The sequence below is a fragment of the Spermophilus citellus genome (assembly GCF_964194105.1).
Source record: "Spermophilus citellus genome assembly, chromosome: 7".
In the NCBI taxonomy this organism is placed as follows: Eukaryota; Metazoa; Chordata; class Mammalia; order Rodentia; family Sciuridae; genus Spermophilus; species Spermophilus citellus.
In genome coordinates, this window is record NC_138188.1 from 139,488,042 (window position 1) to 139,511,508 (window position 23,467).

Sequence of the window (23,467 nt, forward strand, 5' to 3'; positions counted from 1 at the left end):
GTTCAGGACTTCTGATGGTACTCCATATATTGTTATATAGATGACAGCAACTAGCATTCAACTCTGTGTAATAGGTAAGAGTTGGTGCAATTGGTGAAAGTTTTTAGAATTTTTTCACATATTATCCATGAGAAGTACTAGTGGTAATTCCCCTAAACAGAAGTATTGGAGTAGGTAGTTGCAACAGCCCCATGTGTTAAAGGGAATAAAACCAGAGGATAAAGATAATGAAAGAAACCAGATATGGGAAACATATTATAGAGAATCTTCAGAAATAATGGAAGTTACCAAAAATATCAAAGGTCCAGTGGTTCTTGGTCTAAGTTAGTCTACATTTGTATCTATATATTTATATACATTGACAGTCTTAAACTAAAAACATAGTCATACATGTATATATGTATGACTATGTTTTTAGTTTAAGACTGTCAAAATAGAAGTTGCAAAATTTAGAAGCTTCTCACAAGTTATTTAGACATAAAAATTTCCTTTGAAATTATTAGAATCTCTAAATTGAATGGTTCTAGATAACATAATTCAATGGTTATTTATTGAATATATATGCAATCAGCAGAATAACCCCTCAAAGATGCACATATCCTCATCCCTGGCTTTTTAAAGTGTATTACTTTAATTTGCAGGAGATATTTTGCAGAAATAACTAAGAATAGGAAGTTTAAAATAGGGAGAGTGTTCTGGATTGTTCCAGTAGGCCCAATCTAATTACATAAGTCAACCAAAGAATAGTATTGTTCTATCTTTATTTTCTAGAGGATTCTACCATCTTCACACATGATAAGGAAAACAACACTATTGCTAAAGGAACTTCAAAGCATTAAAGGTGTGAATTCTAAAATCATTCATATTCTATTCTATTTCTTTTTAGGTATTTATTTAACTGCACATTTCCTGCCATTCCATAGTAAAGATTATAGGCTCCCTGTTTCTCTTGTTTTAAGGTCTTGGGTGGTCTTTCTAAGGCCAAACTCTCATATTACTAAGCTTTTCTCTAAACTATTATCATGTCTGTTTTCTGAGCCAAATGCCCATCTTTGCCTACATATATATTTAAAAATTGTTAAAAAGATTAAACCTCAATTAATACCTCAACATAAAACAGTAAACAGATATCAGAAAAAACTATAGATTCCAAATTCTATATTGAAGAAAAAACAATACTTGTTCAACACATCTAAATTTTTTGCCATTGGGTTAGCCACACTAGACATATTAGTATTTTCTATAGGTGAAAAGTCTATCCAAAATACACACACACACATACACCTATATATACACACACAAACACACACACACACACATACATATGTGTATATATATGTGTGTGTATATGTGTGTGCATCTCTGTGTATGTGCATATACATCTGTATCTATATATTTATATACATCTGTATATATATATGTATATATATATATATACATCTGTATATTTTATATATATAAATAAATTCTGAAATGGAGCTTCAATCAGAAATATACTATATGATTCTTTAATACAAAAAATACCCCACTTATTCAAGATACTTTCAACCATGTTTTCTTCGTAAGATTTTTAAAACTCCCTTTAATGTTTAATCATTTCATATATGACCTTTTAATTATTAACACTGTTGAAAAGTTGAAGCCAGCAGAAAGAGTAAATAAATAGTCTTTATCCAAAGCTAGCAACCCCACCTTTAAGAAATGCAATACATCTAAAAGAGAGACCTATCACCAAGGAAACATCAAATCACCAAGGTATCCACTTCCCAGAAGAGACCTGCAATACAGTACCTACCCTTAAGTTGTGAAACAAACTATTGAAATTTACTCATGCAGTCTTTTCTTTCAGACATTTAGTTGGGTTAATATTCACTCTGTCTTTTTATGTCCCATTTTCCAGTTTCCTTCAAGAAATAAATAAGAGACATGTGGATTGAATGAATGATGTTCTTTTGTGTGTCTGTAGGAATCTCAGTATTTATTCATCCATAGCATCAGGTTGCTAATATGTCAAGAATACTGGCTGCAATAATATTATTTACTCAGAGTCTGCTACATAATTTATGTGCTCACTGCAAAATGGAAATATGCTGTTCCTCATTCAAAAAGCAGGAGGAAAATATCATTAAAATAATAGCATTTTCCTTTATTTCACAGGTTTGTTTTGACTTCTCATGATGTTTTTATTTATTATTGTGTCATTCTAAGTAAAGAAAAATTAAAATTTGTTTTAGGATGAATTTTACTGTGCATTGTAAAATTGCACAATGCCAATTTTAATGCAAATATAGAATACTTAATTTGGAATCACGGAAATTACACAATTCACATTTTGTAGTTTGTACATAAATAGATAGCTATTTTATTCTTACCAGAACAGGGAAATTGTTTACAGAATTAACTCAACAGCATTTTATTCACTTCTTGACACTTGCACTTTCCATCAACACTCTGCTTTTAACTTACTGATGAGTAAGGAAAGATTAAAAGGCAAGGCTGACTATGGGTATTCCTGTCTTTCCCTTTCTTTCTATCATTCTTTTTAGTGCAAGTGATTTGATAATATAGGAAATTAACATGAGCAATGAAGGATGTTTTAGGGTTTCTTCATCTCTCATGGTTTCTCAAAATGCCTTGCCTTCTTTCCATTCAAGGAAGGTTTTAGTTGGATCAGAAAGCACTGCCTTGGCTGGGCACTGTGGCACACACCTATAATCCCAGCAGCTGAGGAGGCTGAGACAGGAGGATTGAGAGTTCAAAGCCAGCTTCAGCAATTTAGCGAGACATGAAGCAACTCAGTGAGACTCTGTCTCTAAATAAAATACAAAATGGGGTTGGGAATCTGGCTCAGTGGTTGAGTGCCACTGAGTTCAATCCCTGGTAAAAGAAAGAAAGAAAGAAAGAAAGAAAGAAAGAAAGAAAGAAAGAAAGAAAGAAAGAGAAAAGGAAAAAAGAAAGCACAGCCTTTTTGAGGTAAGCAGAGCCATTCTTTGTCAGTATAGACACAGCCTACTTATCTTGGATTCACTTTGAGTCTCCTGAACTTCCATGTATCTTGGATCTGCAAGAATTTTTTGCCTATGGGACATCTCAAACACTGTATGTGAATGGAAAAGGGGACATATATGTTTTGTATAGTCCTTTGTGACATTTGGATATCCCAAACTGCAGGTTCAAAGTTCATAGATTAAATTATTAAGACTTTCAATATGGTGACAGCAAAGGATTGCAAATATTTGACACTTCTATGCTTGAGGCCTCCACGGATATGAGGTATTCCCCAAAACCTCCTGTTGACATGGCAATATTCAGAGGCAACATGATTAGATTATGACAGTTGTAACCTGATCAAGTCCATCTTAGATGGAATGGCCTGACTGGGTGTTAACTGTAGGTACATGGGACATGGCTGGAGGGGATGATCACTGGGGGCATGGCCTGGAAGGGTGCATCTTCCCTGCTGCAGTCTCTTCTCTCTCTCTCTCTCTCTCTCTCTCTCTCTCTCTCTCTCTCTTTGCCTCATAGCTTTCGCGGGGGGAGCCTACTCTTCCCCCATGATACGCTGCTTCAACATGGTTCTAGAGCAATGGAGTAGACAATCTGTGGGCTGAGATTTCTGAAACCATAATCCTCAAATAAACTTTCCCTCTTCTAAGTTGTAACTTGTGTTACAACTTGTGTTGTTTGGGTCACAGCAAGGCTATATATATATCATATATATTCTTCCTAATCATAAAACCTTCCTTGAAATTATGAATTGAATTCCTCCATATGCCCAGTGCCATCTTTATTTTATTTTTATGTGGTGCTGAGGATCGAACCCAGCGCCCCGCACATGCCAGGCAAGCGCACTACCGCTTGAGCCACATCCCCAGCCCCTCTCCTAGTTTCTTACAGAATAAAATGAATAATCAAAAGTAATTGATCATTTCACTCAAGATTGAATTAAAGATCAAGCTACAACAAAATCTGAAACTGATCATTTTAACTAGTTCTTCAATATTCTATAATGCAAAACCAAAATTAGTGGAACTGCTTTTATTGCATGGCTAACAGAATTCACTGTAATAATTCTATAGTCACAAGACAGGCAGTCCTCACTTGCATGGTATTATTTGAACTGACATTAACACATATTAGTATAGTGTCATCACTCTATTACCATGGATGGTGTTTGCATGTGGTTTTCAGTTTATCTTTGTTGTTGTTCATTAAGATGTTATTGATGGTGCTGTGAGGTTAAGTCCAGCAGACCTAGAATTGGCCTGAGCAGTACCACTATGGTATCTGCATAGCACTAATTTTTGGTTAATGCATAAAATATACTTTTCAGTGTTGTTTTGTGACCATGCATTTCAGGGATTTGGGCATGACTTGTCCCAGTTTATCAACACTGCTTAATCAGTAAGAATTTATACCTGGTCTTGGAGACAACCCCAGTGGGTTCTGCTATTGGGGCTAATTACATAGCAGAAATACACTTCTGTCACTAGTGGAGTGTTAAGAAATCCCAGTCAAAACTATGGATTCCATAACTCCAAGGCAGGTTGCACACAAGCTGGTAGTTTCTGATTTTAGGTAGAAGACATCTACATAGCTCTTACACACAGTAGGGGCCCATATCTGTCTTCTTAGAACCTCTCGTTGTGAGGTGTTTGGCTCTGACTCATTCTAGTTTTAACGCTGTATCTATGTTATATAATTTTACTTCAGTCATTGTAGATTTCTATGTATTGCCACTTTGAGTCATCCATTCCTTCTTTAATAATTTATCCTAACTACTGCCATTTGTGCATACACACATATCGGAATCTATGGGACACAATGAAAGCAGTTTTAAGAGGAAAATTCATCGCCTGGTGGTCATTCCTCAAAAAAAGAAAAAACCAACAAATAAATGAGCTCACACTTCATCTCAAAGCCCTAGAAAAGGAAGAGCAAAACAACAGCAAATGTAGCAGAAGGCAAGAAATAATTAAAATCAGAGCGGAAATCAATGAAATTGAAACAAAAGAAACTATTGAAAAAATTAACAAAACTAAAAGTTGGTTCTTCGAAAAAATAAATAAGATTGACAGACCTTTAGCCATGCTAACGAAGAGAAGAAGAGAGAGAAATCAAATTACTAACATACGGGATGAAAAAGGCAATATCACAACAGATGCTACAGAAATACAGAAGACAATTAGAAATTATTTTGAAAACCTATATTCCAATAAAATAGAAGTCAGTGAAGACATCGATAAATTTCTTAAGTCATATGATTTTCCCAGACTGAGTCAGGAGGATACACACAATTTGAACAGACCAATATCAATGGATGAAATTGAAGAAGCCATCAAAAGACTACCAACCAAGAAAAGCCCAGGACCGGATGGGTATACAGCAGAGTTTTACAAAACCTTTAAAGAAGAATTAATACCAATACTTTTCAAGTTATTTCAGGAAACAGAAAAAGAGGGAGCTCTTCCAAATTCATTCTATGAGGCCAACATCACCCTGATTCCGAAACCAGACAAAGACACCTCAAAGAAAGAAAACTACAGACCAATATCTCTAATGAACCTAGATGCAAAAATCCTCAATAAAATTCTGGCGATTCGAATACGAAAACACATCAAAAAAATTGTGCACCATGATCAAGTAGGATTCATCCCTGGGATGCAAGGATGGTTCAATATACGGAAATCAAGAAATGTTATTCACCACATCAATAGACTTAAAGATAAGAACCATATGATCATCTCGATAGACGCAGAGAAAGCATTTCACAAAGTACAGCATCCCTTTATGTTCAAAACATTAGAAAAACTAGGGATAACAGGAACTTACCTTGACATTGTAAAAGCTATCTATGCTAAGCCTCAGGCTAGCATCATTCTGAATGGACAAAAGTTAAAGGCATTCCCTCTAAAATCTGGAACAAGACAGGGATGCCCTCTCTCACCACTTCTATTCAATATAGTTCTCGAAACACTGGCCAGAGCAATTAGACAGACGAAAGAAATTAAAGGCATAAAAATAGGAAAAGAAGAACTTAAATTATCACTATTTGCAGATGACATGATTCTATACCTAGAAGACCCAAAAGGGTCTACAAAGAAACTACTAGAACTAATAAATGAATTCAGCAAAGTGGCAGGATATAAAATCAACACGCATAAATCAAAGGCATTTCTGTATATCAGCGACAAAACTTCTGAAACGGAAATGAGGAAAAACACTCCATTCACAATATCCTCAAAAAAATAATAAAATACTTGGGAATCAACCTAACAAAAGAGGTGAAAGATTTATACAATGAAAACTACAGAACCCTAAATTGAGAAGTAGAAGAAGATCTTAGAAGATGGAAAAATATACCCTGTTCATGGATAGGCAGAAACAACATTATCAAAATGGCAATATTACCAAAAGTTCTCTATAGGTTTAATGCAATGCCAATCAAAATCCCAACGGCATTTCTTGTAGAAATAGATAAAACAGTCATGAAATTCATATGGAAAAATAAAAGACCCAGAATAGCAAAAGCAATTCTAAACAGGAAGTGTGAATCAGGCGGTATAGCGATACCAGATTTCAAACTATATTACAGAGCAATAGTGACAAAAACAGCATGGTACTGGTACCAAAACAGGCGGGTGGACCAATGGTATAGAATAGAGGACACAGAGACTAATCCACAAAGTTACAACTATCTTATATTTGATAAAGGGGCTAAAAGCATGCAATGGAGGAAGGATAGCATCTTCAACAAATGGTGTTGGGAAAACTGGAAATCCATATGCAACAAAATGAAACTGAATCCCTTTCTCTCGCCATGCACAAAAGTTAACTCAAAATGGATCAAGGAGCTTGATATCAAATCAGAGACTCTGCTTCTGATAGAAGAAAAAGTTGGCTCCGATCTACATATTGTGGGGTCGGGCTCCAAATTCCTTAATAGGACACCCATAGTACAAGAGTTAATAACAAGAATCAACAAATGGGACTTACTTAAACTTAAAAGTTTTTTCTCAGCAAGAGAAACAATAAGAGAGGTAAATAGGGAGCCTACATCCTGGGAACAAATTTTTACTCCTCATACTTCAGATAGAGTCCTAATATCCAGAGTATACAAAGAACTCAAAAAATTAGACAATAAGATAACAAATAACCCAATCAACAAATGGGCCAAGGACCTGAACAGACACTTCTCAGAGGAGGATATACAATCAATCAACAAGTACATGAAAAAATGCTCACCATCTCTAGCAGTCAGAGAAATGCAAATCAAAACCACCCTAAGATACCATCTCACTCCAGTAAGATTGGCAGCCAAACAACAAGTCAAACAACAACAAGTGCTGGTGAGGATGTGGAGAAAAGGGTACACTTGTACATTGCTGGTGGGACTGCAAATTGGTGCGGCCAATTTGGAAAGCAGTTTGGAGATTCCTGGGAAAGCTGGGAATGGAACCACCATTTGACCCTGCTATTGCCCTTCTCGGACTATTCCCTGAAGACCTTAAAAGAGCATGCTACAGGGATACTGCCACATCGATGTTCATAGCAGCACAATTCACAATAGCTAGACTGTGGAACCAATCCAGATGCCCTTCAATAGATGAATGGATAAAAAATTGTGGCATCTATACACAATGGAGTACTATGCAGCAATAAAAAATGACAAAATCATAGAATTTGCAGGGAAATGGATGGCACTAGAACAGATTATGCTTAGTGAAGCTAGCCAATCCCTAAAAGACCAATACCAAATGTCTTCTTTGATATAATGAGAGCAACTATGAACAGAGCAGGGAGGAAGAGCAGGAAGAAAAGATTAACATTAAACAGAGACATGAGATGGGAGGGAAAGGGAGAGAAAAGGGAAATTGCATGGAAACGAAGGGAGACCCTCATTGCTATACACAATTACATATAAGAGGTTGTGAGGGGAATGGGAAAATAAACAAGGAGAGAAATGAATTACAGTAGATGAGGTAGAGAGAGAAGATGGGAGGGGAGGGGAGGGGGGATAGTAGAGGATAGGAAAGGTAGCAGAATACAACAATTACTAATAGGGCATTATGTAAAATTGTGGATGTGTAACTGATGTGATTCTGCAATCTGCATTTGGGGTAAAATTGTGGGTTCATAACCCACTTCAATCTAATGTATGAAATATGATATATCAAGAGCTTTGTAATGTTGTGAACAACCAATAAAAAAAAAATTAAAGGCTGGGGTTGTGGCTCCATGGTAGAGCACTTGCCTGGCATGTGTGAGGCACTGGGTTCCATCCTCAGCACCACATAAAAATAAATAAATAAAGGTTCATCGGCAACTAAAAAAAATAAAATAAAAAAGATACTAGAAGATGTAAAGACCTCCCATGTTCATGAATGGAAAGAATTATTATTGTTAAAATGACCATATTACCAAAAGTAACATACAGACTCACAGTCTCCATCTGTGTGGGGATCCTTTACATTTTTCATAGAATTAGAAAAAAATTCTAAAATTTGTTTGAACAAATAAAAGACACAGAATAGCCAAAGCAGTCCTAAGGTAAAAAGCAATCCTGGAGTCATTAGAGTACTTGACTTCAAATTATAGTAGAGAGATACAGTGGTAAAGAATGCATGTATTGGCATAAAACGGATACATAGACCAATGGAACAGAATAAAAGACACTAGAACAAACTCACACAAATACTCATCTGATGTTGACAGAGATGCCAGAAGCACTCGTTGAAGAAAAAAAAAAAAAAAAGCAAAACCAAAAATCCCAGCCTTTTAACCAATTAGTGCTGATTGTTCATACGTGGCAGAATGAGACCAGACCCTTATCAATCATCCAGCACAAAAATCAAATCAAAATGAATGAATGACCAGAAACTATGCAACTCCTAGAAGAAAATGTAGGATCAAAACTCCAAGATACACACACAGGCAAACACTTCCTTGATAGTATTCTTAAAGCTCAGGAAATAATCCTACAAATTAATAAATGGGATACCATCAAATTCATAAATTTCTATTCAGCAAAGACACAATAAAGAATCTGAGAGAGAACATAGAGAATGAAAGAAAATCTCTGCTAACTACTCTATTTGATAGAAGATTAATATTCAGAAAAGAACTCAAAAAACTTAACATCTAAAAAGCAAATGACCTAATACATAAATGGACAAATGAACTCAGCAGACATTTCCCAAAAGAAGAAATATAAAAGGCCAGTGAATATATGAAAAAATGTTCAATATTTTTAACATTTAGGGAAATGAAAATCAAAAGTACAGTGAGATTTTTTTCTCACTCCAGTTAGAATAACAGCCATCATGAATTCAAACAATAATAAATATTGAAGAGAATGTTGAGGAAAAAAAACACTTTGCAGTGCTGGCAGAATTATAAATGAGTAAAATCACCATGAAAATTAGTATGGAGCTTCCTCAAAAGACTAGCAATGGCACCACCATGTTACTCAGAAATACCACTCCTCAGTATTTATTCTGAAACGTTAAAGTCATTATACTACAGGGTTATATGCATACCCATGTTTAGAGCAGCACAATTCACAATAGTCAAACTATGGAATCAGTTTAGGTGTCCATCAATGGGCAAATGGATAAAGAAAATGTGGTATATATATTCACAGTGGAATTTTATTCAGCCATAAAGATTTTGTCATTTATGGGAAAATAAATGGAACTTGAGAACATTTATGTTAATCAAAATAAATTAAACTGAGAAAGTCAGGGGTCATATGTTTTCTTTCATATGTGGTAGCTGAAGAGGAAAAAGGAAAAGAAATATGGGAAATCTCATGAAAATCAAAGGGAGACAAATTGAGTAAAGCGAAGGAAAGGAATTACTTTACTGGGAGGGAGAAGGGCGGAGGAAGGGAAGATACTGGGAATGATCTTAACCAAATTATATTGTTAAACTGTGTGCATGTACAAATATGTGACAGTGAATCTCTCCACTTTGTATAATTATAATTTACCTATAAAATATGGGAGAGACAAATTATATTTTTCTCTTTATTTTCTTTAAACAGTGATTTAGAGTATATAGCTTAAATGCTTAGGATAACTATTTCCTTATTTTTCTTTGAAAAATTGTTATTTAAATAGAATATTGAAATGTGGAATTCAGATAATATCTACTTCTGGAAACTTTTAAAATTTTTTCTCACTTATCTGGGCAGACTTAGTTATGTTTCTGTCCTTTTTTTGGTGGGGGGGGTTCTGGGGATTGAACCCAGGGGCACTTGACCACTGAGCCACGTCACCAGCCCTATTTTTTTAAATGTTTGTAAATATGTTGCATAGTTTCTTTTCATGTGCCAGCACTATTTTGAATGAGGGGCTTAGCACCTCGCTTTTGCTGAGTCTGGCTTTGAACTTTCTATTCTCCTGTCTCAGTCTTCTGAACCACTGAGATCACAGATGTGTACCCCTGTGCCCAGCTGTTCCTGTCCTTTTAAATGAGACATCTAACAGTCAGAATAGGACATGATAACTTTTGCATTTCTCAAAAGGAAAACATCCTATAGAAAAAAAATCTGTTGCATAGGTTTTAAGATTGAGGAATAATGAAAAACCTAAAAAGGCACCTCCTTCATCACCCTCTATAAAGATGGTACCCTGCAACATATGCTCTTCAGCTAGAAATTTTAAAAAGTCAAAAGAAGTATTCTTTCTTCCATAGCTCTGAAAGCAGTATCATAGAAATCTCAATCATTCATATCAGAAAATATAAAATATAAAACACTGTGACATACAATATACCAAACACTCTGGTATATTATAAGTGCTTATGAAGAAAGAGGTAAAAACACATATTATCCTTGATGAAACCTTAGTCTAATTTTGGAAAAGTTGTTGTGTATATGTTAATATTATAAGCAATAATGGAGCACTGTTAAGTGGAGGAGCAGTTAATGAATTTACTTTGCTTGGGTGAATCAAGTAAGGAATCATCAAATGACCTGAATATATGTTTTTCGTATCAGCAACATAGCATTCTACGGTTGGAAGAGGATTTAGAGATTACTAATCCACAGATTAGGCACAAGCTTAAAAGGAAAAAGATGAAAGGGGTCAGTAAAGTCAAAGGTGAAACTTTTCTTGACTTATTCTACAAATAATTATTTAATACCAACTATGTCCCAGCCCTGTTTTATGCACCTTGTTTAAACTGTTGAACAACAAAAGTTCTTACCCATATGGACGTCCCATTCAGTTGATAGTGCAGATCACACAATTAAAACTAATCTAAAACTAGCAGTGAGAAGTCAGGAAGTGGAGCAACTTGAAAATAGCTAATAATGCAGATAGCAAAATGCAAGGCATTTATACAAAATTTCAGCCTTCAGAAGAAAAACTTCACTAATAACAAGAATTGACATTAAGTTCAAAATGTCATCTAATAATAAACATTTTTTTCCATTATGGTAGATTTTGAGATGATGGTGACTGAATCCTTGCATATCAGAAAAGGGGATTTCTGATGAAGTAACAGACAGGTAAGATGTCTATTCTGTGTGAACTATGGCAGTGGGGAAAGGAGGTGAAAAGATATTTATAGAGGTGGTTTGGGAAAAAAAAGAGGAACAGATATGAGTTATAAATTGACTCATCTATGGAAAAGTTGCTGTAACTCTATATAATTATGAAAATATAATGGTTCTGTAATTGGTTGAAGATTAGCTGCAGAACCTTGATTTACAAAGTGTTTCTGTCACATTTTGTCACTTATCCTTTTTACAGAAGTGGTAAAAGCGAGATTCAGACACAAAATGATGTTCTTCAACTATGAGGTCTTTGCTGTTTGCACGGTTGTTGGCTAAACTGATGAATTCAGTGCCAGTTGAACACATAGAAAATTTTAAATTATTATGAAATATTTTTACTTCTCAGAGTTGTTAACTGAAATGGATGATTAATCTTAATTCCTATGATTGTAAATAATAAAATTTCTCCATGTTATACAAAAATTAATATGCAGTAATTTTTAAAATCATAGGAGTAGCTTGGCTTTCATCTAGACTGTGATTTGTACATAGTTTATGTGTCTAATGTATACAATGGTTTATCTGTGAAGTTGTTAGTTGTTAGATATATGGGAAAACATATTTAAGCTTATTGGAATCTTTCAAACCTCACTGAAAATTTTCTTATATATTTTTTCTCTTCTAGTTGATAATATTTTCCTCTCGTTGGTGATATTCATCTCAAAATGCTAGGATTCCTTTTCTCTGTAGTGCCCATCGACCCTTTTCTTTTTTCGTTATCTACTCTATTTCAATGTTTTCCTTTTATTCTTCATTTTCATGGGGAAACCCGTTTTTCCCTTCCTTTTCAACTGTGCTCATAATATGGTATGAGTTGCAAAATCAATTAGCTGGCCCTGAAACAATAACTTTTAAAAAGAGTCAAAAGTGAATACAAAATACCAGAGTGTACAGCATGTAGTAAAGATAGATGATTTTTTATGAAACTTAATTTTTCTATTTTCATAATCTACTCTGGCTATGATGCATAATATATTTTTTATTGGGGATCACAGTAAAAAGTTAAAGCCTCTGAAGTGATGAATGTTAAGGACTTGATCAAACTGTACAGAATTATTTTGAGTAGCCTGGTTTAAAAATTTCAACCAGGCGTGGGCAGTAGGCCAGGGTTCATGACTATTTTCTTTATGGTGATTATTTGTCTTAAAATTTTTGTGGTGGTAGAAATTGGCCCTGTTAACTTTTGCTATAATGTTCATTGCCTGGAATGAGCTCAGTTCACAGAATAATCTGGCCCTCAGTAAAGAGGTGAAACGAGGGGAGATTTTTTTTTTAATTCATACTTAAAAGCTCAGACTGCTCTTCCCTTGGGGAGCTGTCTTCCACCTTTCTCTCCATATACTCCTACACACAAGATTTATTTTAAAGGCCATTTCTTCATGAAAAATTTCCTTACCAATAATTCATGTGCCAACTTACTACTAATAAATGCTTAACATGAAAATGACACATGTGGTTTTGTATTAATAAAATGATAATATTTCCTACTCTTGTTTTGAGATTCAGTGCTTCATTCTATATTTTTATTTTCCTTTTCCACTAGTGGCTGTGAAAGTAAAAATAAGAAGGATTCTTTTAATTCTAATTTTATATTTAAGAAATTTAATTCAGTGTTTTGTCTGAAGTTATAGAGGTAAAAGCTTTCTGAACCCAAGTATCACTTGATTATTTTTGTTTTTATTTTAATTTTTTAGTTTGTTCTAATCAGTTATACATGACAATAGAATGCATTTTTGCTATTGTACATGAATAGAGCACAACTTCTCATTCTTTTGGCTTATACCAGTAGTATAATCATACGTATATATAGGGTAATAATGTCTTTCTCATTCTACTGTCCTTCCCATCCCAACAGCCCCAACCCTCCCCTTACTCCCCTCTGCACAATCCAAAGTTCCTCCATTCTTCCTACCCTTTCCCCCACTATGGATCAGCATCCACTTATCAGAGATAGCCTAATTAATAAACGGTGCTGATAAAACCTTTGTTTTGGGGGGATTGGCTCATTTCACTTAGCATGATATTTTCTAGTTCCATCCATTCACCAACAAATGCCATAATTTAATTCTTCTTTGTGGCTAATATTCCATTATGTATATGTACCATATATTCTTTACCCACTCACTTATTGAAGGGCATCTAGGTAAGTTCCGTAATTTAGCTATTGTGAATTGTGCTGCTATAAGCATTGATGTGGCTGTGTTACTATAGTATGCTGATTTTAAGTCCTTTGGTATAAACCAAGGAATGAGATAGCTGGGTCAAATGGTGGTTCCATTCCCAGTTTTCTAAGGAATCTCCATACTTCTTTCCATAATGGTTGCACTAAATTGCACCAGCAATGTATGAGTGTATTTTTCCTCGCCAACACCTATCATTGCTTGTATTCTTGATAATTACCGTTCTTACTATGTGAGATGAAATCTTAGTAGTTTTAATTTGCATTTATCTAATTGCTAGAGATGATGAAAATTTTATACATGTAGACCAGTGATACAAAATACAAGACACAGAGTCAAACCTACATAAATATTGTTATCTCATACTAGACAAAGGCACCAAAAACATATATTGGAGAAAAGATAGCCTAATCAATAAATGGTGCTGAGAAAATCTTTACTACATGCACCTCAGATAAAGCACTAATCTCCAGGACATATAAAGAACTCAAAATAACTTAGCACCAAAGAACAACAACAACAACAACAACAACAACAAGTAACCCAGTCAATAAATGGGCTAAGGAATTGAACACACAATTCTTCACAGAAGAAGAAATAAAATTGATCACTTGGTTTTTTGTAAAGCCAATGTAGAGATCAATCAAAAAGCAACAGAACTTGCTATCTGAATGGCAGAATAAGAATATGATATATTCCTACTATTTATGCAAAGTAAACATTACATTAGGGGATAATTAATTACAAACAATATTGGGCATAGAAATTTATATACATGCATGTTTTATTTACCAGTTCTGGCGCTCTTAGGGACTACAATGATACAAATTCCTTGAATGTACACAAGCAGCGAATAAACATAGTCTATTATACACTGCAGTTCTCAAATTTTTGTTGAGAAGATACACTTCTTGTGCTCTTGAGACTAAACCAATGTTAACAGAAATTACACAGAAACCCAGAATGTTAAAGTTTGAATGGTTTCAAAGATGCCAGTTTAGAGATTTGGACACTGTGACTATTGAGCCCTGAGGTGTAGGGTATTGTCCAAAGGCATGGACTTAGAGGAGTAGTGATCCTCAAACCCAGAGCTTCTGAATCTGGTCCAGTACTAGTTCTAGTTCTACTCCCAAATAGGCTATCGTTATATACATCCAAAATAAGGCTACAGCTAGAAATGGCCCACCACAAACATAAGCCAACCATGTAGTCATATATTCGCCAATGTGTGCATTCTACATAAAACCTATCTAAATGTTTTCAATTATATAAAATTAACTAAACCTTATGTGCCAAGTAAGTAAGCTGTATTTTCATACCAAGTTGGTGGACACCCAAACATATCACCATGTACCTCTAAGGGTGCATATATGCACTGTCCACTTTTACCTTAAGCATCCTATGACAAGAAAGAAAAGACAAACAAAAATAAAATGGGTCATTTTAATTTATTGTAGGATGATGCCTACTAGGTTATTGCAATTAAAACATTTATTGAAATGAATCTCTAATCATGATAACCTTGCAACATGATATTTCATAAATTTGTGCTATTTCATGTTACAGCAAATTAAATTTTAAGCTAGTACAATACTTTTTAAAGTATATTTAGCTCATATATAATCTTCTGCCTGTCCTTAGCTGCTTTCTTTGCACTCTCTCTTGATTTCAGGGAACCTAGATATATTTGTATGATTCACTGAAGCTCCAATAATCTGTTCTTTGAGTGAATACATCCATCACAGGAGATGCCCTTTCAAGATTGTATTGACTTGCAACCATCCATACTAAGCTTTGTTTGTAAATCATCACTAGCATTTTTAATAAGTTTTAATTTTTTATGAACTATTTTTAGTGTCCATCTAGGATTTCAAGTAATGCAGGAAGAACAAATGAGTTATGATGTGATTCTCAGGGCTAAGAAATGAAACATATGCTTTTTGGGGTTCTTTCTGAAGCCAAATCCTAAGAGCCTTCATCTTTTCAAAATGTTTCTGAAATTAAGTGCTCACAAGGTTTACTATGCTTGTTCTGTCTGAGCAGTCCTCATACTTTTCAATATTTCTATATTGACTTAATATTTGGTCATCTTTCAGAAGAGACTACAATATTTGACTTCAGAGCAGATCTTCCTGTTCACCACTCTGGCATTTGCACCTATGAGAGTACCAAGCCTGTAACAGGTCTAAAACAAATTTTGCTAAATTTATGAGAGTACTTTGACTAGTGCAGATTTCATCAACATATTTGTATATTGGTTGGTACATAATGTTAATAGAGTAGTAACATATTTAGTAAGTAGAAACACTATTGTGCATTTTTTTTTCAGATTTCTTTCTTGAATTATCTGTAAGATGCTGAAAAATATCTAGAGTGTCCAAAAGACAAAGCTAACTCTACTGTAAAGTGAATGACTTCTTAATAGAACCTTTCAATTTATAAGCACTGCTAATGTTTTTGACATTACTGGCACATACATTTCAGAAGATATGAAAAAGAAATTCCATATAGTTTATTAAAATTTATTTGTCTAAAAATAAAAATGTATTTTACTACCATATAATGTTAAAATAGATGGTAGAACATGCATGTTATTTACAAATAAGCTTAACTCATTGAAAGATAGCTCTTTTTTTACTACAAAAATAGTATGATTTTTAAAGTTTTCAGTATCTCTGTGCAAGGACACTATTGGTACATATTCAGAGTATCATGATAGTGTGAAATATTACATTGTGGTGCATGAACATATCTTCTGTTCATTTACATAGGTGCAGATGACGTAAATAATATATTATAAATCTGCATATGTTTGAAACTACCTTTTAGAGATCACGTTTGTAGGAAAACTCTAGAGGTTATAAGCAAATGACAGATACAGAGAACTCATGCAAAATTGTGGAACTTACAACATAAGTGAAGTAGAAAGTCAATAAAAAGGAGATTTCCTGGCAAAGCAGTGGAAACCTTAACCAAATTGGTATTACCAAAAGATTGACTAGAATAGACTGTGGGGCTTTTAGAGTGGTAAAGTTTGGACAACTGCTAAGCCAGCCAGTCAGAAAAACCAGCTAGTGAGGACAGGTGAATGGAATTGACAGTAACATGCAAGCTTCAGACAGAACAATACTATGCTTAATTAGTGAAGGAAAGCAAATGATATAGATCTATACTCTATATCACTGAAACTTTAAAGAAGAGGGGCAAACTAAAGACTTTTGCAGATAGATAATAATGGAGATCATTTGTCAGCAGAAGACTTGCATTATAAATGAACTGATATCAAAAGAAAGTCTGAGAAGACATGGTGAGCAGAAAATATCTGTATAACATGAATTAAGACAATTATAACATTTTCTAGTTAATAGAATAAAATCAAGAAAAATAGATACAGAACAGTAAGAGAATATAAATTGAGAAATAACAGATTAGATGAAGCATTTTGAGTTCCTTTAACTATTCAGAAATAGTTTAAAGAGATTGATTACCTGTACAGTGTAAATAAGGAATCATATTAAATTTTCTAAGAAAACAGCTAATAGAATAGAAACAGAATGTTTAAACACTAATGTGTAGAGGGAAAAATCATATTTTAAATGAAATGATTTCCTAACTATTTAGTAATACATGCAAAATTTTGATGCTGACAGTAGAGGGCAGGGTATCCCTGACACTGGGTTGATCGTTTCTTAAATTGCAGAGTATCTCATGTTATCACTGAAATTATATATTTCATGCACTGAACCAGATATTAAAGATTTTGTGATTCAAAATACAATTTACTTTTAATTGAAAAACAGTAATTCTGGTAGGATCTATGTGTTATGAAGACCTAGCTTCTACACAAAGACATGCTACATATATTAGTAGTCTCTGAATTTCAGAAATCTGTTGAGTTTTGCTAATATGTTTGAGTCATTTCTGTTTTTATTGTAAATAACTTCATAGTTTATTTGAAGAAAAGAAAAAGTTCCTGTAGAATAAGATAATAATTAGTTATTATTTAGAGATCATCTATTGATGATCTCTAAATAATAATGTGTTTCTGGATGTGATTTTTTTTTTTTTGCTATCTCCTTTCCTACCCAATAAATAAATTAAAAATTCCTTCTTGGATTCTGAATCTCATACAATGTTTTGTCGTTAGTGTAGACAAAAGTCGGCCTTATATTCTGTTATAAGTAATAGTATTAACACATAGGAAGCATTTAAATGCCTTTTTTTCCTTTCTGAATGCATGAAATATTTTCTATTGCTTTCCTTTTTCATTACTCTAATTAAGGGGTCAAGTACAAAGTGTAACTGGACCTCAAATGTCAGGGACTAACAACAGCAACACGTCATTTCTCGCTCTTGCTCTGTGGTGTCATAAGCTGGTCTTGGTGCTGTCCCAGGCAGTCCTCACTCTGGACCACAGGCTGATGACGTAACCCTTATCTGGAATATTTTGCTTTAAGAAAGCAGGAGAAGAAAGAACCTGGCAAACTAGATTGTGATTCTTAAATTTTCTGCTTGCCAGTAACACATGTCATCTCTCACGTTTCACAAGCATATGACCAAGACTCACCCCAGTGAGTAGAGAGTGTAATCCTTCCCAAGAGATGGGCTAACAAACTCTTGCAAAAAAAAAAAAAAAAATGGATAACACCCTCTACTACCATATCCTTACAATATTTCTTAGAAACCTAGCCAAAATTCTAGTCAACTACTTGTATAAACTACTTATTACAGATACCTGGTATTCCAAACATATTATTATTTGCTTTTCAGTCCTAGAGAATTTAAAGAAGCTACAGTAGGAATCCAATAGACAGAATATTTAGAAATGACTGTCTTATGTAGGTGATTACACATGATAAATAACATTTTACAAGATCCTGAAAACAGAAATGGTAATTGAATTATAAGTTGATTTTGCTTTTTTCACAAGGATGGAATAGTGAAGATTCCGAACTCTGGGACTCTTTTATTTCTTTGTTTTTGGTAAAAGGAATTACATATCTGTAAAGGGAAGAGAGAAAAACAGAATAAAACAAGTAAACAAATAAAATAAGATATTTTTCTTAATAAGAATAGACTAAGTCTTAGAACACTAACTTAATGAAGCTATACTTTACATTTATAAGATAATTTGTGATTTTTTTTTTTTCACATAGCTTTCACAGTAACCCTGGTAAATTAGCAGAAAATCTGATTGCCATTTTCCTGTGGAGGACTCAGATTTAGAAATTTTGGCTTGGGTACTTAACACAGTTAAGACTGAGAGTTTAAATTTTATGACTCTTCTTTCTCTTGCCTGTAGATCAAATAACTTATCAATGATTTTAGTGTTCATACATAACTTGTATTCGAGTGTGTCTCTCTAATTCTGGTGATGACTACTATTCAAATATGGAATAACCGACTCAGTCTACTGATTATTTTTCATCTCTATAAAAACAAGGAAAATTAAATGTGATTAAAATATATTTCCCTAGTACTTTGGATTTTAAACCACTTAATCTGGATACAAATATATTGTATCATATAATTATATTTATAGACAAATTTATAAAGTGACAAAAATTTTGAAATTAAGAAAAAATACAGATGGTAAGACTTGTCAAATTAAACATTTCTGTATTAAAAAAGAACTCAATAATCCCCTTCTTACCTCTTACATTTTAAAAGTCTGAGAACCATCCAGATTTCAAATCTGTATATGTGTTCTGAAATACTGTTGCTAAATCCACATTCTGCTAAGAATAATCCCTACTTTGCTAGTGTCACTTGGGCAGAGAAATTTTTTTGCCCACCAAATCACAATCAGTGAAAATTCACATTGACTAGTGAGATTATTTTGAACAGAACTATATAGAGAACCAAATTAATATTTTAGACTGAGTGAATCCACATCACAAAGAGTGACACATTTATTTTGTTATCTCTTGTTGTATGGTAGTTTATTTATTCAAAGTTTGAATTTTGAGTTTGAATTTTGCATTACTGTTTTTCAAGTCAGAGTTTGGCAGACCATTCTTATGGACCCAATTCCCATTTGGCAACATAGCCACGTTCCTTCATTTAAATATTAAATATTGTCTATAGATACTTTTCCCGTAAGTAGGAGCAGAGTTAAGTATTTGTGATCAAGATCTCATGTCCAGTGAGTTTAAAATATTTATTCACTGCCCCTTTAAGAAGTTTGCTGAGCTCTATTCTAAATAGATGATCTGAGCCAAACTACCTAAGTGTCTTTCCCTTACTTTTCTAATCATAAAATGTGAATAATAGTCTCTACCATGTTGGTTTTGGGTGAGGATTAAATTAGTTACTCAGTATAAAATATTAGCTCAGTGATAGATGGGAATAAGTGTTTGATAAAGGCTGGTTACAGATTAAACCTGTGATTACATCCAGAAAATACAAAATAACATTTTCTTCTTCACTTAAGGAACTGGTGAAACCTTTCGGAGAGAATAAATCTTTGGTTCTGTTTGGTCAAGAATCTGGATTCTTTTTGTGTTGTATCATTTCTGCTGAGTCTTTTTCTGTGTCCCTTGCAATTCTAGCCTCATGCAAGCCCGTTGTGAACTGTCATTTCTTGTGGCAGCCTCTTTTAGATTTGTGGAAAAACCTCCATGTCTACATCTGGAATTGCTCAAAGGTCACTGTAAGTATTGAGTCTTTATTAATGGTTTGTTCGCCTCCAAAATGCTTTCCAAAATGCCTGCAGCCAGGGACTTATAGCTTGGGAACGGTTTTCCAATCTGTTTTCAGAGACCTCACAGCTTTGCTTTTTATTTGCTTTCTCAGTGAAGAAGAGAAGGTTCTATTCTGCTTGCTATTAGGCAGGAAGAGTTTTCGTGAGTTAAAAACAAGTTCTTTGTTGGGCAAATGTATTTCAGCCCCATATGTTTAAACATTCCAGATTAGAGCAACTTTAGGGGCTTTCTGGTCTTATGATGGTACATCTAACATGAAGTGAGCTATAAAATATGTGAAGTTTCTTCAGTTTTATGACTTTGGATTTTTTAGCATCATTTTCAGATTACAAATAAAATATGTAGAAACTTTAGAAATTTTAACAACTATAACAAAGGATAAAAAATTTTTTCAAGATCTACTCTAAATTACCTTTCTCTAGTTGTGATACTCCCTGCCATGGAGCCTCCTCAGATATGTTATATATGTATATATTATAAATAGTAAGCTATCATATTATTAACATACTTCACTAAATCTTTCATCTTGTTTGATTTAGTCCTGTATGTAGTTTTCCATATCATTAATTTTTTTTCAACATGGTATTTCAGTCCATGGAAGTAGTATAATATATTTAATTGTTTTATATTGATCTCAGTAAATTTTTACAACTTTTCTAAAGGGTAATTTTTTAATATAATATAAAACATTAAATTTAGAGATTCTTTAAGGTAGAAAATTACATTTCTAGAAACTTATTTTAAGGGGAATAATAGGGTAAACTCACGTACATGTATTGAGATGCCCATGTTAAAATGTATAATACTGAAAATAATTTTGCAACCTGAATGTCCATCAGTAGAAGATTATATAAATAATTTATGGTACATCTTTCCAGTGGAATGCAATGTGGTTAAGTGAAAGAGCTCATTTTTATTTATGTACATTAATATGGGTGGTTATGTTAAATGAAATAGAGCAAACAAAAATTAATTTGTTCAACAGTCCTGTTTGGAGAACACACGCATATATAAATTTGAAAAAATATTGGTGATGATGTCAACTGTAGTAATCTCTAATTGTGCCAGCATTGAGGGTTACTGTTGCTTTTAAATTTTTTCTTTGTAGCAGCAACCATGAGTTACTTTTGTGATCAGGGAACAAAGAAAACTTCAAAAAGAGAAAAAAGGACTTATTATATACGAACCTCTTCATTAATCTTGGTCTTAATTTATTTATAATAGAAGAGAAGATATTGGAAATGATTCTTATTTCTTAGTTGAATTTTCAATTTTTTAGTACTCCCCCAAATTTTTAATGACTCTACTGACAGTTCAAAGATAGTATTTTCTTGTATTTGCATACAAGAACTATTGGAATCATGGACTCCTCAGAAGGTGTGGACAGCCATATGGCTAGTAGTATATGCTTGCAATAGATTTCCCCAGAAAACTGCTTAATCCACCAAGGAAGAAAGGTAAAAAGAGACATTGCTTTTTGTTCAATAATCTGTTCTTCTATGTAGTATTGGAGGGAGTTCTTGACTTTTTAAAAATTAAGAGCCAATTGGATTGTTATATACTTTTCTTTTGTAGATGATTAGTTATAAGTATTTTCATAATTAAAGAAATGGATTGAACTTCTTTCCATTCATGTTTATAATGTAAGCCAATACTTGGTTTGACAAGTGTTTCTTCACCACAGTGATAATCAAATAAATTACTGTAATTTATCTATGTTTCTATGTTTGTACAAACATTGTGAATAATGGGCATACAGAGAAATAGTGGTCAGTATTCTCCAAATTTCCTCTAATTTTTAGGAACATGTAAGGGCTTTCCAGCCTCTCATGCCATTAGGCAAGACCATGCATCTAATTGTAGACTAAGCCTGTAAGAGGAAGTGCCATGTATCATTTCCCATCTAAGATATTTAAATGTAATTTTAAGTTTCCCTTGATCTAGCTACCAATAGAGCCCCAGGTTGAGATGGCAAAGTTAAAGAGAGTGAAATGACCAAAAGCTTGGTTCTCTGCATGACAATATGGAGGTGAATTCCCTGGTAAATTGTACATTATATGAATAAGAAATCACCTGTATTGTGGGCAGCCACTGAGATTCTTTTGTTAATTTGTTACTAAGTATAACTTGTTGTCTGTTCTCACACAGAAATAAGTTTTTGAAATACGGTTTCTATTATTTATGTGTCCTTGATGGGCAGTGGATAGGCAGTGAGAAAATTGATCCTGAAGTACACAAAGAAAAAAAATTTCATGTTATATAGCCATAAAACATTTGGTGAAGCTAAATACAGTCAGAACTTGGAAGGAAGACCACAGGCCTAGGTAACTTTTATCTTACAGTAAAAAGGTGGGGAGGAGTAGAACCATAGTTTAACAATGTATTGGCTATGTTTGGCAACATGTTACAAAACAAAGATGAATTCAGGAAAGAATCTTCTGGTTCACAAATAGAGATGGGAAGAAATAAAGAGAATATGGAGATGTGAATCCCTACAGTAGGAGAAAGCCAGCTGCTTCTAGACCCCAAAGCATAAATGAAGGAATTTTACAGAGACTTCAGGCAACAAATATTCAATAAAACCTTTCAGTTGATTGCTGGATTAACCTTATTAAGGCAGAGAAAGTTTTAAAAGTGAGGACTCCTCACCTTAATACAGTAAGCTTTCAGACAGTCACCATCAAATCGAGAGACAGTTACATAGGGTTGAGGGAAAAAAAAAAAAGGGCTCTAGGAGATTTGAGAACTAGGTAAGTGTGGGTGTGGTTTCTGGAATCTGGAACAGACTGGGAACAGAAGAAGCCTCTTAAGTTTTTGAGAGAAATATACTACCAGAGAAACCACAATCCTAGACTGACAAGGTCTTTAACCATTTATAGGTCTCCAGACCAATAGAAACCACTGTGCACCACTGGGGTTATTGCATTTACCCTGGATATGTAAATTTTGGGATTCATCCACTGACAGGATGGGCTTCAGGTTATCTCTCATGAAAAGGTATGGGTGTGTGTTATATGTGA

The 23,467-nt window shown here is 33.8% G+C and overlaps 1 protein-coding gene across 1 annotated transcript in view; it reads left to right on the top strand.

Moving 5' to 3' along the window:
* The window catches only part of LOC308653452 (uncharacterized protein), a 697,023-nt gene that overhangs the window by 130,003 nt on the left and 543,553 nt on the right, over positions 1 to 23,467 (top strand). The window contains exons 5-6 of the mRNA XM_081302014.1: positions 11,448 to 11,515; positions 20,295 to 20,395. Coding sequence (XP_081158140.1) covers positions 20,299 to 20,395 — 97 coding nt within the window. The 5' untranslated portion in view covers positions 11,448 to 11,515; positions 20,295 to 20,298. The remainder of the gene's footprint in view (positions 1 to 11,447; positions 11,516 to 20,294; positions 20,396 to 23,467) is intronic.